The 17,526-nt window shown below is 42.8% G+C and overlaps 1 protein-coding gene across 2 annotated transcripts in view; it reads left to right on the top strand.

Annotated features, from left to right (window-relative positions):
• Positions 1 to 17,526, top strand: part of SLC4A8 (solute carrier family 4 member 8) — a 128,166-nt gene that overhangs the window by 40,037 nt on the left and 70,603 nt on the right. For both annotated transcript variants that reach the window (XM_084836880.1, XM_084836879.1), the window contains exon 2: positions 11,644 to 11,725. In XM_084836880.1, coding sequence (XP_084693006.1) covers positions 11,644 to 11,725 — 82 coding nt within the window. The remainder of the gene's footprint in view (positions 1 to 11,643; positions 11,726 to 17,526) is intronic.

Here is a 17,526-nt window from a genome sequence, read left to right on the forward strand (position 1 = left end):
GATTTTCTTGAAAATAGCAAAATATACCTGTGACTAGCACTAAAATCACTGGGCCTAACTGCCTGAAGTTTGGCAGGTTCAATCAGCTCCATGGGAGCTACCTGGTCTCCAAATTTCATGTATTTACCATACAAACCAAAAAAGTTATGGCCGTTTCTATTTTCCAATGCAAGTCAATGGGAAAATGTAAAAAAATGACAGTTGGGACAGCTCAGAAGATCCGTGCCCAGGTGAGCCTTTCCCTAACGACGCCCCTGCTGTGGATGAGATCGTGTGCTTGTGTTATTGGCTCTGCACGTATTTCTAGTTCTTGTTTTGTGCTTGTGGCACACATACGGTAGATTACTGCGGGAGCCCACTTCCTTCTTGAGTTAGAATTTCACCTCAGGAACAGGCTGGGATTTTTTTTTTCCTCATCAGTTGGTAAGCTTAAATTGAACATGTAAGCTAAAGACCTCATGTTGTATCTGGTATACATGCCACTAGAGATCAGTGGCAGCATATCTCCTTGAAGATATAGCTGAAAAGGAAATACAGGAGACCTCTTATGGATCTGTAATGGAGAGTTGGGATATTAGGGGTTAAATCATAGACAGTACATCTAAATGTGCAAGTTTAACCTTTTGTTATTTCCAGACCCTAATGTTCCTTCCTGAGGGGAAACCGTACTTGATCTTGGTTTTTTCCCACCTAATATCCTGAAGTAGGGCTTGTCATGGTGTCAGTTTCATGGGCACTTGCTTGGTAGAAAATCTGGTCTTTTGACTAAGTAGAGTTTACTCTCCAATGTTCAGCTGGAGCTAGTCATACTCCCTGAAATCCATGTTGTTCCTCTGCCAGGAAAACAGAGGGAGGGAGAAAGAGAGACTGCTTTGGATTTTTGACTCATCTATTGCTTCTTAGAATGGATCTTGTGCAGCATGCAAGAGTACCTGCCTATTATACCATCTAGGGCTAGGCTTTCAAGTCTTAGAAGTTAAAAACAATGTTTTATTTATTTAATCGACTTCTTGTCAATACTAACAATTAATAGTTCTCTTTCTCTCTCATTGTTATCTTGAGCAGTTTTGAGTCAGTTTTAATCGCTTAACTTGTGTTTGACGTTTCAAGCTATTAGCTTTTTAGTGTGTCACCTGGGATGGCCATATGTAAAGAAGAGGGAGTTGCAGGGGCAGCTTTACTTTCTTCTGCATGACAAGCGGTACTTGCCAATGTACCCTTCTTCTTCTACAAGTACAGGAGCCCCAGGTGTCTGGTTATCCTATTGCTGCCTATCTCTAGACCTATTTGCGAGACTCAAGCTAATTTGCATGCATGACGTTCCTAGAAATGGAGCCACTTCCACAAAGCAGTTTGTAGGCCTGTAAAACCTTGCCAGAGGCAACCTGCTGGGCGCTGTTGCTAAGATAGGAAAGACCAGGGCTGGGAATGCTGCAGAAGTAATTAGGAAATGGAAAGCCAACAGTTATTATAATAATAGGGCTGCTGCTAAGTAACACATGCAACCAATTCCCTTTCTGGTGACAAATCAGCAACACGTTTGCCTCCTGATAAACTTTTGGGACTAGAAAACAGTGGATGTTCCTCTTTAAATGGCCTCCTTTCTGTGATAACAATAAATGCCCCATCATATAGTACTGAGGAAGGAGACTGAGCTGTACCCATTGCCTATAGCCTGTCTAGTGTAAATGCACTTGATATCTCAACACATGATTAATAGACTGCAATCCTAAAACTGTAATCCTGTACTCACCTACCTGGGAGTAAGCTCTACTGAATTCAGTGGGATTTACTGCTGAGTAGACAGACATATGGAGGATTGCACTGCTAGTGTCTGCTGGCAGATGCAGAAGAAGGATGTGGTAGAATCTTGTGGTGGTAGAGTGGACTGTACCACTTTAGATTGCACAGGTAGGGGAAGCAATTTTCAAACGTTCCTCCATGTAGAACACTATCAGCAAGTAAAACAAAACAAGAACCCCAAACAATTAGCATATCAGTAAGGGAGGTTCTAGCCTAGCATGATCATTGCAATTTTGGGGTTTTTTTTTGTGGGGACTATTTTATGTAGAGGATTTATGACCTTTGCTATACTAGGGTTTTTTGGGTGGGTGGGGGGCTATTTTATGAAGAGCATTCAAAAATATGATCCCTCACCTGCAGTATGAAGGGGTAGAGCCTATTCTACCATCTCAGGACTCTACCATCTGAGGACAGAACTACACAGTATCTCAGTAGCATGCTCTCAGACCTGTGATTCTGCAACAAAAAGAGGTATGGGCACTTGCCAGAGGAAATTGATGGGGGGAGGAGTACCTAATGCCATCCATACCTACAGATTCTCACCTGCAACCCCCCCCCCTTACCTTCCAGCTGTACTTATTTCTAGTCTCAAAGTGTGGCTGGGCAAAATGGCTAAAAATGATTTGAGAGCATTTGTAGTATACAACAAGTAGGCGGGCATTAAATGACTCATTCCACTTGCCATTTCTCCCCTGTAATTGTCCCTTGCCCCTGTATTTGACTTGCCAGGAAAACACAGGGTTTAGGACCTCATGTTTTCTTTGTAAAGTGTAGTTCTGTCCTTGTTCCCACTACATTCTGCTGAATGCATAGGACAGGTCTGAGGCTTGACGTACATATGTAGCAGAAGGAGATAGTGGAGTAGACTGTACTGTTTGAGGCTGAAGTTGGAGGCATTATATTTTTGAATAATCCCTTACATAAGAAGACTTTCTTCAAGTGGAGAACTAGAACAAATAGGAGTTGGGCTCAAGTTCAGTTCGTCTACCTGTTGTGTTAGCTTTCTACAGGCAGAGAGGGGTTTTTCCCTCCTAATATAGGGCAGCCTTCAAAAGTGGGATTGCCCATGTGCCATCTGAATTGGTACTGTCCACTTACTACCTCTTTGTGGTGCTGCATGCTTGAGCAGATCCAGCTTAAATGTGAGAACTGCCTTCATTGTATCTGAATGATTTTAATGCTGTGTTTGAGGCGTTTGACCTATGATGGTCAACCCCACCCCCTATGGCTCACTCCTCAGTCACTCAGTCCGTGCTTCTGTTCCTGTTCCCCCCCCCCACTGCCGTGCTCCCACTGATAACATATCCAGGTTTCCTGACAAGAGAGGAAATGTCCCCTTCACCATGGCAACAGAGCCTCATCTTTCCCTTATCTCCCTCTCCCTCTGGGCTAGCCTTGTCTGTGACTCTCCTCTTGGTCTGTTTGGTCATGGGAGCAGCCTCCTGTGGTGTGCTACGGAAGTCCAGCTCCGCAGGTATGCAGGAGGCACCATCGGCATATCCCTGACACACATGCAAGTTACCACTCTGTGGCAGCCTAGAGATGTGCAGAACCTGTCAGAGAAAATTCACCAGGAAAGCTGAAATCCTTTTTAGCTGTCTTTGGAATTCGTTGGCTGTTCTGCCAGAGCAGAAATCCTTGAACTCACCTCAAATTTTGCAGAACATTTAGTAACATTCCATGAAAGCTCTACATCAAAAATGGCTCTTGGTCTACATGAGGGATTCTCTGTCACAGTTCCCACTTAGAGCTGTGGTGCTTTGAAGAGAAAATGTGGACTATTGTGCTCCAGATGCAACAGTTTTAGCACCCAGGAAAGTCATCTGTGGGGGTCTCATTTACTACAGTGCTTTCTGGTATTGCTACACCTCAGGTTCGCACATGCATGTGCTGCACAGCATTAAGTGGCAGGGAGGAGCCAGGTGACATTGTCCTTCCACTACCAATTGAAGCACCTTTATAGAAAGTACAGTGTTTGGATGTCTGTGTGAATGGCTTGGTGGAGGCTCTTCAGTCATGTTAATCTTCAGGGTAATACAGTCTTCCCCAACCAGGTGCCCTCCAGGTGTTTTGGACTTCAGCTCCTATCAGCCCCAGCCAGCATGGCTAATGGTCAGGAATGCTGGGAGTTGGGAGTCCAAAATATCTGGCACTAGGCTGGGGAAAGCTGGGGTAATATGTCTTTATTTTGCTTTGTTTGATTATTTTGATTGTTGTTACCATCTGGCCATGGTAGAAGCATCTTCACCAACCACTTGCTTAAGGGAAAGCTGTCACTAAATATATTTATGCATTTCCTGTGGCTCACCTATTCTGAGTGGCTTTCGTTCCTAAAGCAGTTTCAGTGGAAACGGAGAATAAGGAAGCAGCCTGATAAAAACACAGAGAAGTTTTGTAAGACTGCAGATACCACTTTGTTCCTTGTTTTCAGTTCATCGCTCAATTTTATTGCTTCTGTCTATGCAATATCTCCTAAAATCTGATCCTTTTTTCCTGTCAGTGCTGCTCTTACTCTGGGGGATTGATCAGATGAGGTTTATAACGTGCCGCTGCCTTGCCCCACTTGTGCGATTTTGTGAGTTGTCCACATGAAGTCGTCATGGTCCTGCAGCCACCCCGTGATTTCCTCCTGCTTTTCCCATATTTTTTCAGAAGAAGGAAAACGGTTAATGTTTTCTGGCATGCCATAGCACTGGAAAGAATCTCTAGTGTGATCCCTGTTTTCAGGACTATGCGGCATGTCTGTGGGGGCATGGTTGTGATGTTTACTGTGATGTTTCTGAATGAGCATGTCCATGTAACATAATTTCTCTCCCCTTTGTGTCATTTCATTTCTGGTTGATGTAGTAGAAATACGGCTGTTTTTCTTTAAAAAAAATTTTTTTTTTGATGATGATGCAGTACTTGCACACTTCTGGAGTTACCTCCTTTTGCAGATGTGCATTTTCAAACTTCTACCATAACAGTCTTTCACAATTCCTCCTCCTCATTTTAAAAAATGGTGTGCATACAGGTGAATTGACCCACCTGCGAAATGCCCACAGAGGGAGACAGAAGTGGGAGAAGGGAAATGGTGGTGGAGGGCTTGGGAAAATGTGGCATGGGGGAGGGATGAAAGGTAGGTATGCAGACAGGAGATCACTTCACATACTGGGGGGCAGGAGGAAAATGTCAGCAGTATGGTAGATAACATTGCACATTTAAAGAAAAAGCAGAACACAGGAAGTTGTGCCTGCAAGAAGACTACCATGTGATCAGACCCTCGTTGTCTCCCATTATTTTGTGTCTGGATTATGTCAGTGCTTTATCCACTGGAATACCTGTTTCTCATCTCTATCCTCTCATTTCAGTCCTTTGTTCTTTCTACATACTGTTCCAACTACATCTTTCTTCTTTCTCCATCTTCACTGGCTTCTGTATCCTTTTTGTATTCTCTAAAACCATCTCTTTCTTTTAAGTCTCCCTACTCTTCTGCACTTTCCTGATTATCCTCTCCCCAGTGGCTATATTCCTTCTTATTTCCTATGTTCTGTTGCTAGGTGAAGGTTATTTTTCCTTTGGGATTGAATGTCTATGGATGGTTGTTTATGAATTTATGTATATTGTTGCAATTTGCCATATGGTTTCAGGAAATTAATCTTTTAAAAACCAATTTCCCAGCATTCTGCTTTGTTAAAAATCCACAAAGCACCTTACCAAAATAGGAAATATAATTAAAATACAGTTTCAAAGCAATCATTATAAAATAGAATAAATATGAGACAAGCAGAAAAGCAAGAACTAAAGACTATGAAAATCTCTGTTCCAACCTATATTTTATTGAAGAAGTTCAGTCTAACGTGTCATACTTCTAAAAACAGCCTTAGGGCGCAATCCTATCCAGATAGGTGGCCGCCTCCGAACTCAGAGGCGACCACCTATCCAAAGCAGGGCAGGAGAAGCACGGAGGGGATCATTCCCTCCACGCGTCTCCTGCCCTGCATTTTCGGCTAGACAGCTGATTGCTGCTGTCTAGCTGCAGGAGGATGGAGAGAGGAAGGAGGCTGCTGTACGACACATAGGATCCTTCCCTGCCCCGGAATGCTCCCAGACACACCCCTTTTTGGCTGTTTCATGCTCCTCTTGTGAGCACAGAGAATGGGGCTGTTCCGCGCTGCCTCCAAGGCAGTGCGGAAGTTGAGGGAGGTCAGTTCTCCAGGAACTGACCTCGGAGTGCGGGCTCCGAAGTCGGTTCCTGGAAAACAACATATCCTATGGCCGTCTAGCCACTGTCGAGTAGCCATAGGATTGCTCCCTCCATAACCAATAAAAAGAAATCAAAGATCAAATGCCTGGGAGAATAAAAATGTCTTGACTTTCTGCCTAAAAGGAAAAGTGTTGGCACCTGATGAAAGTCTCCTGGGAGGGAGTTCCACAAGTGGGGTGCCACCATGGAAAAGGCCCTGTCCCTGATTGCCACTTGCTTAAGCTCAGAAAGCATGAGGCACCTGAAGTTTAGCCTAAGATGATGGCTTCATAAAATGGGCAGGTTCATCTAGGACTAGGCAGAGCAGGGATTGTGTTGGATTGTTGGAGAGCTGGGAGAATTTGAAGTGTCAGAGTTGTGAGAATTGGCCTGGAGGAAGTAGGAATACATAAGGGAAGTAGCAGACAGGCACAAAGCAGAAGTGATAGCTCAAGGGCCAGCTGAGTTCTTGCTAGGCTCTGGTTGAGAAGGGTGGATGTGGAAGAGGAGATAGTGGGTGCTGTAAACTCACTTACCTCATTTCCCTATGTGCCCTTTGAGTTGAGCCTTTTCCCTTTCCCTCTCTTAGTGAGGGTGGAGAAGGTATTGCAGTACACAATGTATAATGATAAATAATAAATGGAGTGAATTACAGGAAAAAGCTACATAAGCTTTGGTATGTGGTGATGACATGGGCTCATGCTGACACATAGATGTATTATATGTAAAAAAAACCCCTCACCTTACCAAATCAAAAATAATATATACACATGCAAAAGTGTATGCATATATGAGTACAATCAAACTGATGAAAGGGGCCTTGGGCTCCACTCTGAATATATAATTCTGAAAAAGGCAAGGAACTGTAGTGGTCCTGAAAACAAATTCATAAAAGGAAAGTTATCATTTAAAAACAAGTTAAAAATATACAGTTTTCCATGTATAGAAACTTGCATACTCACATATACCAAAAAGTTAACCAAAATACCAATGAAATCACGCAGGAGGCTTTCCTTCTAGAAACCAAAAGCAGTTCATAAAAATTGAGAAGGCTTGGATCCCTCTTTGAATGTTAGACTGCAGTCGAAAGATGTGGTTAATGGAGTCTTTAAAACTAGGGATGTCAGAGAATTTCACCACGAATCTCGGGGAGGCCGAATACCAGCGCATTCGCCCCCCCGAAATCGGTGGCGAAACGGTCTCCCCCCCCCCCCCCCGGACGGGACTTACCTTGGGCGAATCTCCCTGGCAGTGGCGGCTCTGGCGGCGGCGGCCGGTCTTCTGACCAGCTGCCGCTGCTGCCATTTCCAGTAAACAAACAAACAAACAAACAAAACCGTGATAGGCTACGTAAAGATTTACGTAGCCTATCACGGCTAGATTTTTAAAAAATACCATGATAGGCTACGTAGATGTTTACGTAGCCTATCACGGCTGAGTAAAAAAATCCAAAAAACCCACGCGTACGCAAATGGCGGCGCCCATGGGCGCCGCCATTTGCGTTCCTTATTTTGGCACGTCTAGTCTACGTAAACATTTATGTAGACTACTGCGAAAATAAGGGGAACGCAAATAGCATAGATGCTACGCTATTTGCGTTCCCCTTATTTTCGCCATAGTCTACGTAAATGTTTACGTAGACTAGATGTGCCAAAATAAGGAACGCAAATGGTGGCGCCCATGGGTGCCGCCATTTGCGTACACGTGGGTTTTTTTTTTACTCAGCCGTGATAGGCTACATAAACATTTACGTAGCCTATCGTGGCTGACTGCAGGGATGCAAATGGCGGCGGCTATGGCCACCGCCATTTACAGACCCAGCCGGCCAAGTTTCGCGGCGGGAGGAACGGGGCGCCTCCCCCCCTGGCCAGAATTTTTTGGGGGGATGGGACGCCTCCCCCCCCGGCCAGAATTTCGGGGGGAGGGACGGAGCGCCTCCCCCCCCACCGCAAATCAATTTCGTCATAAGGTAAGTTACTTTCGTACATCCCTATAAACAGCACTTGGTTCCTTAAAGGGCACCCACCAGAAACACACACACACACACACACACCTGTTACCAGAAAATTATTACAGAAACTTCGCCAGTTTTCCAAAACACTACACAACACATAATGGTGAAACATCAAAAACAAAACAATATACATAGTACTGTTGTTAATGGTTTGTTTTAAAACATAACCATCCAGTCCATCTCCTCAAGTAAGCTTACTGGAGATTTATAAGGGAGTGATCCCATGGCCGCTAGGCAGCGGCTAGACGGCCATAGGATATCTTGTTTTCTGGGAACTGACCTCGGAGCCTGTGCTCCAAGGTCAGTTCCTGGAGAACTGACCTCCCCCGACTTCCAGCGCAGGACAGCCCCATTCTCCTCACTCTCAAGAGCAGTGCGGAGCGGCAGAAAAGGGGCATGCCTGGGGCATTCTGGGGCAGGGAGGGCGGAAATGCTTGTATGGCACATCCAATGTGTCGTACAGCAGCCTCCTCCTCTGCTCCGCCTTCCCGCGGCTAGACAGCTGCAATCGGCTGTCTAGCCGAAAATGCAGGGCAGGAGACGCGCGGAGGGAATGATCCCCTCTGTACTTCTGCCCTGCTTTGGATAGGCAGTTGCCTCTGAGTTCGGAGGCGGCCGCCTATGTGGATAGGATTGTGCCCTTAGTCTTTAAAGTGCAGATCATAAAAGCTGCATAAGAAACCAGAGGATGCAAGCCTCCCTTGTTCAGCATTTCCTCAGCTGTGGACATAATATGAATGACTTGAAGTTCTGCTGTTTGAAGGAGGTTGGAGCTCAAGGACAACAGCTGAATTGCAAACGTCTACAGAAAGAACTGTATTGGATCTATATTTTAAAGACTAAATCTCTAGTTTGACAGAACTCATATATGCATATGCTTTTGCATGTGTATATTTTATTTTTGGTTTGGCATGGTCCATGAATTTGTGTCTGAATTGGTAAGTTATCAGACTTTTTGGATATTTTTCGTCTTCACCAGTTTACTTATCACAATTGTTTTATTGCTACATAGACTCCTCTAGACAGGCTCAGGAAGGCCCATAGAAGCCAGGGGACCTACTAGGAACCCCCCCCCCCCCCGCACATTACAGCAAGCCCCACCCTTAATATTACACACAGTTCTTCTGAGAGGGAACTTGGGAACCGAAGTTGAACTCTGGTTTGCTCAGACTGTGACACTGACTCTACTTATGAGTTTTTGGATCCTGGAGTTTGGCTGGAGCTTGTTACTCTTTATTGTGGCTTTCTGTGGGGAATTTCTGCTTTCGCAGTACTATGTAAGATTTCCATGCAGAATTTTAGCATTTTAGCTTTCTATACTTTTAGCTTTGCTGTTTTAATTCTGTATTTTAAATCTCTGCATTGCTGCTAGGTTTTATTCTGGTTTTATTCTGGTTGTATTGTTATATTGTGGTTTTAATGTTTTTATATTTTATATTGTTTTACTGTGTGCTTTTTCGTTTTATTTTTTGTGAACCTCCCAGAGAGCTTCAGCTATTGGGTGGTATAGAAATGAAATAAATAAATAAGCAGAATTTATCTTTCTAGGTTGAGGGAAGAAGAAAGAAAGGGATGGTACTGGAAACTGATCTTAGTGAAATGCCCTCTCTTCTCTTTTGAAGGACTATTAGCGGTTTAATAAATGACATGAGACCTGAATGCTGGTGGTGGTAGGGAAGATACTGGGTTATATCAAGAAGAGCTTTATCAGGGTATAGTCGTTAGTGCAAGAAGTCTGAAATGTGTCCATTTTACACTTCTTTGACCAGAGAGAAATAATCCCCTTTCACAGTCAGCTTCCATGACAGGAAACCAAGAAGGGCTAAGCAAAAGTGTTGCATATGCTTCTTGGTACTCACTGCTAAGCTTTGATAGTCTAAATTTTCTATAGGGCTTGAAAATGAGGATTTATGCAAGTTCTGAATTTTAATGTGTCATCCCCATGCCTCAATTGCACATCTACATTTTGATTGTTAGTCATTGGGCACAACTTGTTATTTTCAGATTGTTTTTATGGTGTTTTTTTAATTTGTATTATTATGCTGATTATAGTTTATATTAATTTTGTTTTTTTCTGTTATTGATTATGGATTTCTGTATTTGCATGTGTAAGTTGCTCTGAGACTGCTTTTTTGCAGTGGTAAGTGATGCATTAATTTAAAATGTAATATAATATAATATAATCTCTACAGTTCTGTCTGTCTGTTCCCTTTCTACTCCTGAATTGGTTTTGGTGGGAGACAGGGCTGGCCCTGCCATTCAGCAGATGAAGTGATCTGCTTCAGGCAGCTTTATAAGGGGGAAATAAATTGAGGTAGGAATTGGTGTCTGAACAGTGCAGCAAGACACTTTAAAGTATGGCCCCAGCAAGGAGGAAGGGCATCATTTGGGCTTTGCACTTCTCTGAATTTTGTGGTGGTGGTGGTGATTTATTACATTTCTATACCACCCCATAGCCAAAGCTCTCTGGGTGATTTACAGAGAGCTTCTCTGTACCAAACTGTTTTGGTACAGTTTGTGATGCAGTTCTCAGCTCAAAAACTGTACCAAAATGCATTTCAAAATGTGTATTTTAGGATAAACTATGTTTAGAAATACATACATTTAGGTAAAATACACTGAGAAATGTGTATTTTGTGAGACAATGTGTTGTACAGTTTTGGACAGATTTTTAAAATCGGCACATTAATGTGTAAATGGGACAGAATGGACATATAAACGATCACATGCAAAATTGGCATGGACCAGAAATAGGCTGATGCGTTCAACCATAATCATGACCCATGGGTTTTGAGAGAGCCTTAAACAATATTTAAGATACTGGGAAAGGCAAGCGGGTTGCATTCAGTTTTTCAGAATCTCAGTTGTCATTTCAAAGAAAATAAATTCTTGAATCTTTGTACTGATTTCCATGAGGCCTTCCCCAACCTAGTGTCCTCCAGATGCTTTGGGCTACAACTCCCATCAGCCTCAGCCAGCATGATTAGTGGATGGGGATTATGGGAATTGTATTTGAAAGCATCTGGAGCATATAAGGTTGTGGGAGGTTGCTCTAGAGAAAACAACTTCAGTCAAAAATATCTGGGTACAATTGTGGTGGCAATGTCTAGGCAAGAGAATGAGTGGAGTTGATACTACGTAACAAGCTCATACTTGCCCAAGAGTCTAGCAACCAAAAGATGTAAATTCTCCCCCTCCATTCTGGAGGGGAAGTTGGTTTTCCTATGCTATCAACTGAATCATCAGTAAGAACATGTGATGGCTGTTCAAACTCATATTTCTAGAACAAATTTCATTATGGAGCCACAGAATATTAGAATTCATGAAATGCTGTGTATATTGCAGAAGACTCTGAAAGATGTATCTCTGAGGGACGGAATGTGGTTGTGTGTGTATGTGCAAACTTCTGGCTACATATGTATAGGCCCACCTTTGTGTGTGAATCTTCAGCAGAGGAGAAAGCATGTATGTATGTGCCAGAAACCAACAGGATCCCAGAATATGATTCAGCATAAAGTTGCCATGTTCTTTATTCTGGTCCCGGATACAGAGATTTGTGCATGGATATATTTGTGTGATACCTTGTTTATTTTTCCACCAGAGACCTGAGGATGAGGCTGTTGTGGATCTGGGAGGCACCAGCAACGTTGTCAACATTCATTATGAACCAGAAGAGCTGGAAGGTACTTCCTGAATTCTCTCTCACTCTCTCTCCATTTTCCTGGCAGGCCATTAGTCATCATTAATGATTTGGGAATTGAAGTAAATGTGCCTTCTATCTGAGAAGGTTTCAGATGCAGTGAGCAGTATTTTGTAAGTCATATATCCAATGCTGCTTATATTCTGTGGCAGATGCAAAGAATCCAGTAAAAATACAAGTTCTTTGCCAAGAAAGCATATATCATTTAGGATTTTGAAGCGTGATCATTTTTTTGTGATGCTTTATTTCAAGTTCAGCAGTTCAGTGTATTTCACTTTTTTGTATGTATCTGACAGGTTTTGAAGCAGGGTAGATGTGGTGTAAAACAAATATGACAGCACATATGCATGGTGGTATTTAAGTGTGTGGTGAATGAATGGACAGATTTGCATCCAATGCATCTTTGCCCCTCCAATCCACATAACACACTCTCTTCAGCCTTTGTTGGTCCCTTCTCTATTTCCACTCTTCCATGCTGTAGATGGGATGGTGTGCATGGCAAGTGTCATATTTTCAGCTACAGTTCATCCCATGTGAATAAAAAGACCTGTCTCTTTTTTTGGGACATGGTTGCTTTCCCCTACTTTCAATACTTTGGTGTATAAAGTTAGCCTGCTTCATCAGGCAGGCTGAACACCCTTCCTCTGGTGGTGGAATTCTATTCTGGGAAAAGTTCAAAATGTGCCAGCCCTACTCAGTAAGAACCTCAACCTATCTGTGGTAGAAGTAAGGAGGGGAAGGGGCTCTAAGATGGCCCCTTGCCTGTGCATTGTGTGCTGGAGTTCCAGTATGGCAGTTTATGATGGCACCATCTTTCCCAAGTTGGTGCCAACCCTGAAGCAATTGCTCTGACAGTGCACAATGCACATGGGCCCTGTCACTTCCGATGCACTTCCTTCTCCTCTACCAGAACTACTACAGAGATTAAGGAGCAGAAGAAACCTCAACAGGTACACAGTATTGGGAAGACAAACTTAGCATTGCTAGTCTAAATGTACTTACTGAGAGACAGTAGAAGTGTGTGAGTTGTGAAACATGAGTAGAATCCAGGATGAAGGGGCAGGAAACCATGCTGTCCTTTGGGATGCTTCTTGGTTCTGATTCCTGCCTATTCTCTGGCTCAACTCTAGGCTCTTTGGTCCTGACTCATCTTGGACAGCTGCCTGTGGTCCAGCTTTGTCACCTTCAAAACTACAAGAACTAGAAACTTGAGTTTCATAAATGAATGAAAGTTGATGTTTAGAAATTTAAATCTTAGGACGGATAATTGATGGTGTGCAGAACTCCCACACACATGGAATCTAAGAAGCCAGAGAATCCTCAAACGTGGGATCATGGAACACTCTGTAACTGGAGTTCCCTCCTTTATCAAATGTTTATGTATCTGAGGCTAATGGTTCCATAATGGTGCATAAGGATCCACTAGCCTGAATGTTGAGGCTGTGTGGGGATGGCACTAGCATCCTTTGGGTGGAGCAACTGCTGCTATAATGACACTCTGATACAAAAGCATGTTCAAAAGCTCTTAACTCATGTTATGTGACAGTGTGAGTACTTCCCACTATGACTCGCCAATATTTATCCAACAAATACAGCCTACTGCTTGTTCTGCTTGCAAATATCCCTCTGAATAAAAGAGTTCCTTAGCACAAACTGTTCCAAGTCTTCATGCACATTTTCAAGATACAGATGATGCAGATGAATGAGGATCTGGTAGGGCTTCATCATGATGAAAAGCCAAAGCAAGAATATATCCTTCTGTAGATCAATATTATTGTGCTTCAAAAGCTGACAATCTTTACGGAGGGGAAAAACTCCACCCAAGTATGTTGTACAATTAAATCCAATAAGAAATACTATGAACTGCCAACAAAAGACTAAATGACTTTGCAATCATAAATACAGCAGATCAACAGTTTTTGGAAATTTCGGTTCTGTCTCTGTCTCATACACACACACACCCCTAAATGCCCCTAAATGCTGGTCTAAACAAAATGCCTCCTGCATTCCTGCAAGAAAGAACTCAGGGGCGCTTTGTAGGGAGGAGTTCCAAAGGGTGGGAACTACAACAGAGAATGCAGAAGAGAGCCAGAATCTTCAAGCCCTGGAAGAAAGGGAGGCACAGGACGTTATTAAAGAATTATTTATTAGTTTATGCATTATTAGTTTATGCATGTTCCCTTGTCATAAATTGGCAATTAAAGACTGATGAATAAAACCACAAAAACCATAACGATGACAATAAAACCAATGTACAGTAACATGATTATTATTTAATTTCTATCCAGTCCTCTTTTGAGTAACTCAGGGTTCTCCCTGCATCTGCCTTGTGAGTTTATTCTTCTTACATGGCCTCATGTGAGTAGATGGCACACATGAACATTGTTTGCACAAGTGAGCCACCTAGGTTATTTGAACTGACTCTGGGAGTGTGCTGGGGAGATTTGCCAAGAACTTACTTGGATTTCAGGGAGCTACACAAATGTTATTTGGGATATCTGCATGTTTGTTTTTGCACCATATACCACTGCTCAGTCCATTCTTTATGGTGGGGGTCAGATTAAGTCCAATTTACTTGTTGCTTTCTTCCTGCCATGAAGGAAGGGTGGTACATGAAAGCCCAAGACTTGTACTGGATTGAGTTTTCACCCTGAAACATAATAGTGAACAAGCCCAAGAGCCAAGAATGTTCTACCAGAGCAGGGTTTCAAAAAGTGAGGTCCACAGGTTGCATGTGGCCTGCCAAGCCATTTCTGGGGGGCTACCAAGCATCTGCCTGCACCAGAGATTGGAGTTAAGTAGCGACCACATTGGCCTTCTCCTTTCCCCAGCAACCCTGAGCCAGGCAGGATCACTGGGGCAGGGGCAGGGGGGAGGCTGCAGCTTTCTCCCTCCCCAGCGACCATGAAGCTGCGGTGTGTGTGTGTGTGTGTGTGTGTTTGTGTCTCCCACCCCAGCCTGGTATATGTGTGTGTATCTCCCCCCCGCACTCCAATATATATGTGTGTGTCTCCGCAACCTTGATATATGTGTGTCTGTGTCCCCCTCAAGGTTCTAGAGCAAAGACAAAAATCCATTTCAAATTCTCAGAGTTGAATACAAAATATAACATCTGTATTTTGAGATCTGAATCAACAACTGTAGATATTAAAGAAATGTATCAGTATTACCTTTTGAGGAAATAACCTCACTTTCAGCCCCCGTATTGGGAGTCAAAATACCAAATCTTGAATTTACTGCATTTCAGTTTCTGAGATTTATTTATTACATTTTTATCCTGAGAACTGCATTTGGAACTTCAGCTTATCTTAGGTTGCAATCCTTAAACAGACTTACTAGAGAGCAAGCCCAATTGAATGCAGTGGAACTTGCTTCTGAGTAAACAAGCATAGGATTGCACTGTCAATTGTTTATTTAAAATTTTAGACATGCACTTTAGCTACAAAGGGACTCTCGAGGTAGCCTAGAGCACTAATCCTCCTAACAGGATTTAGAAATCAATGGTGCATATCGTGTGCTTCTAGTCTCTGTCAAATCCCACACAAAGCAAGCAGGGTGTCAGTTCCTATAAATAATTCCTTTTTATACCAAAGGGAAGTCATACTCAAGAGGAAGCCCATCTCACTACAAAGGTGAAAAAAAAATCCTTGTGGTTCGTTCCTATGATTCTTATGCTTCATTCTCTTAATTCTCTTTTTGGATCCTGTCTGGCACAATGTGCTTAAATTAGTAATAAAGAGCAGAGCAGCAAAATGTCACAAATCTTTCCCTCCCTCCCAATTTTATATAAACAGAGGTCATGGTCTGCCAGGCCTCAGACCCAAAACATCTGAAAAGAGACACCTGTTTTCAGTACCAGGGCTCAGTCTTGGAAGATGTGCAGTAGTAACAAAGGAGGGAGGGCCTCTGAACACGAGTTGAGCGCACTTTCCTCCTCTCTAAGTACCCACAGCCTGAGCCTATTTGAGATTGGATGCAGGGAGGTCTTCCAGGGCAGAAGAGCATAGTTTCCAAGTAAACTTGCTTTGAGGCATTATTTTGTTTTGCATTTCTTGCATTTCTCTTTTAGAAATTAAGCTCTGGGAAAACACACACATACAAAGCCCTTAATGAAACAGTGCTAGCTGGGAAGAGCAACGGGCAGCAAGAGTGAGCATCTATGGACTGGGAATATAGGAAGCTGCTGTACACTGAGTCAGACCACTGATTCATCAAACCCTGTATTGTAGACTGTGATAATACTGCTCAGTGTTGTCGATACTGCCAGACGCTGACTGGCAACATCTCTCTAGGGTTTCAGGAAGGAGTTTTTCTTGCTGTAGCGGGAGATGTTGGGGATCAAAACCTGCTCTTCCCTTCTGCATGCAAAGCTGGGGCTCTACCACTGGGCTACTGGCCCCCCTGCAGCTCTGCAAGATTGTCTTGCAAAGCAATCCTATGCATGTTCACTTGGAAGTAAGTCCAGTTCAGTGGAACTTACTGCCAGGTAAGCTTGCATAAGCTTGCAGCCTTAGACCAGCAGACATTGGAGCCTGGCTTTGACAGGCCCCGGAATAATTTAATAGGTCGCAGTTGATGTGTGATTGAAAATTTCCTTATACAAGTCATTATCAGGAGATTGGCTTGGCTTGATTTTCCTGTGTCTTTATGTAGTTTTTTTTAAAATCCTTCCTTCTGCTTAATGAGCTCTTCTGAGCCTTTTCCTGTTAAAAACCTCTTAATTGTAATTTCCTAGTTAAAGGCTATTTTTGCTCAGTTTCCTGTGGATTAAAAAAATCTGGCTTGGACAGGGACACTGGTTTACTGTGCACACTGTGATTTGTGGAATCTAGTTTACATGTCCATTGGACGATGGAAAATCCCTATTCTGTCCCTCAGAGCTGCTAGGGAAGAAGAGGCAAATACTAGTGCACACCCTGGATCAGGACTGTGCAAAGCTCCCAGAAGAGGCAGAGCTACCATGTTTGGGATTCTGCTGGACATCTCCACTGCTGGTCCAGACCACCAGCTCAGTTCATACTCTTGACTACTGGTGACCTCTATGCCACTCAACTTTGGCAGAAACAGACACAAGGGTGTGGAGGCATTGTCATTCAGAGCTCCCTGTCTCTCTTCCACTGTTACACAATGTTTAAAACAGGACAGGATATTTAACCAAGGATAGACTGCATTTCATGCAAAATAGAGATTATGGCCCCAATAATTAATGCCTGGATTGTTACAAATTTTAATATATGTTTCTAGTGAATTTGGTAGAATCTTTCCTTCCTGGTTGCTGAATTTTGATTTTTTTAAAAACCCTTCTTGAATTGCAGTAGGACATTAATCCTGGGCATTTTTCTGGACATGGGATGACTTTCAAGAAACTCTCTTAAAAACGATATTCCATAAACAAGGTTTTGTGATTCCAGAATGCATTTTCTGTTGACATTAATGGAATTCAAGAAGGTTAAAATTTTCAGAATGTAGAATTGCCAGATTAATTTTAGAATGAAAGGACTCCATGGACATATATTCTCTATAGTTGCAGATCACCAATTGAAGGACACACATTATTTTCTATGGAGCTGTGATGTTCTTGGTTGAGGGACACTCCTTTGAATGAAGAAAACCTCAGAAACAGCTGGAAAGCTTTCCGTAATTTGGAAATTATGATCAACCCAGTTTCTTTCCCTTTCTTTCTTATTCGACCCAAGGAAGAATTTGGAGTAGTGAGATAAGGAAGAACATTTTAGAAGTTTTATAGTTAGGAAATGGCAATTAGTAACAAAAGGTATCTACATA

The sequence above is a fragment of the Heloderma suspectum genome, chromosome 2 (genome assembly GCF_057233095.1).
Source record: "Heloderma suspectum isolate Gila_16-S chromosome 2, 16-S_ref, whole genome shotgun sequence".
Taxonomy (NCBI): Eukaryota; Metazoa; Chordata; class Lepidosauria; order Squamata; family Helodermatidae; genus Heloderma; species Heloderma suspectum.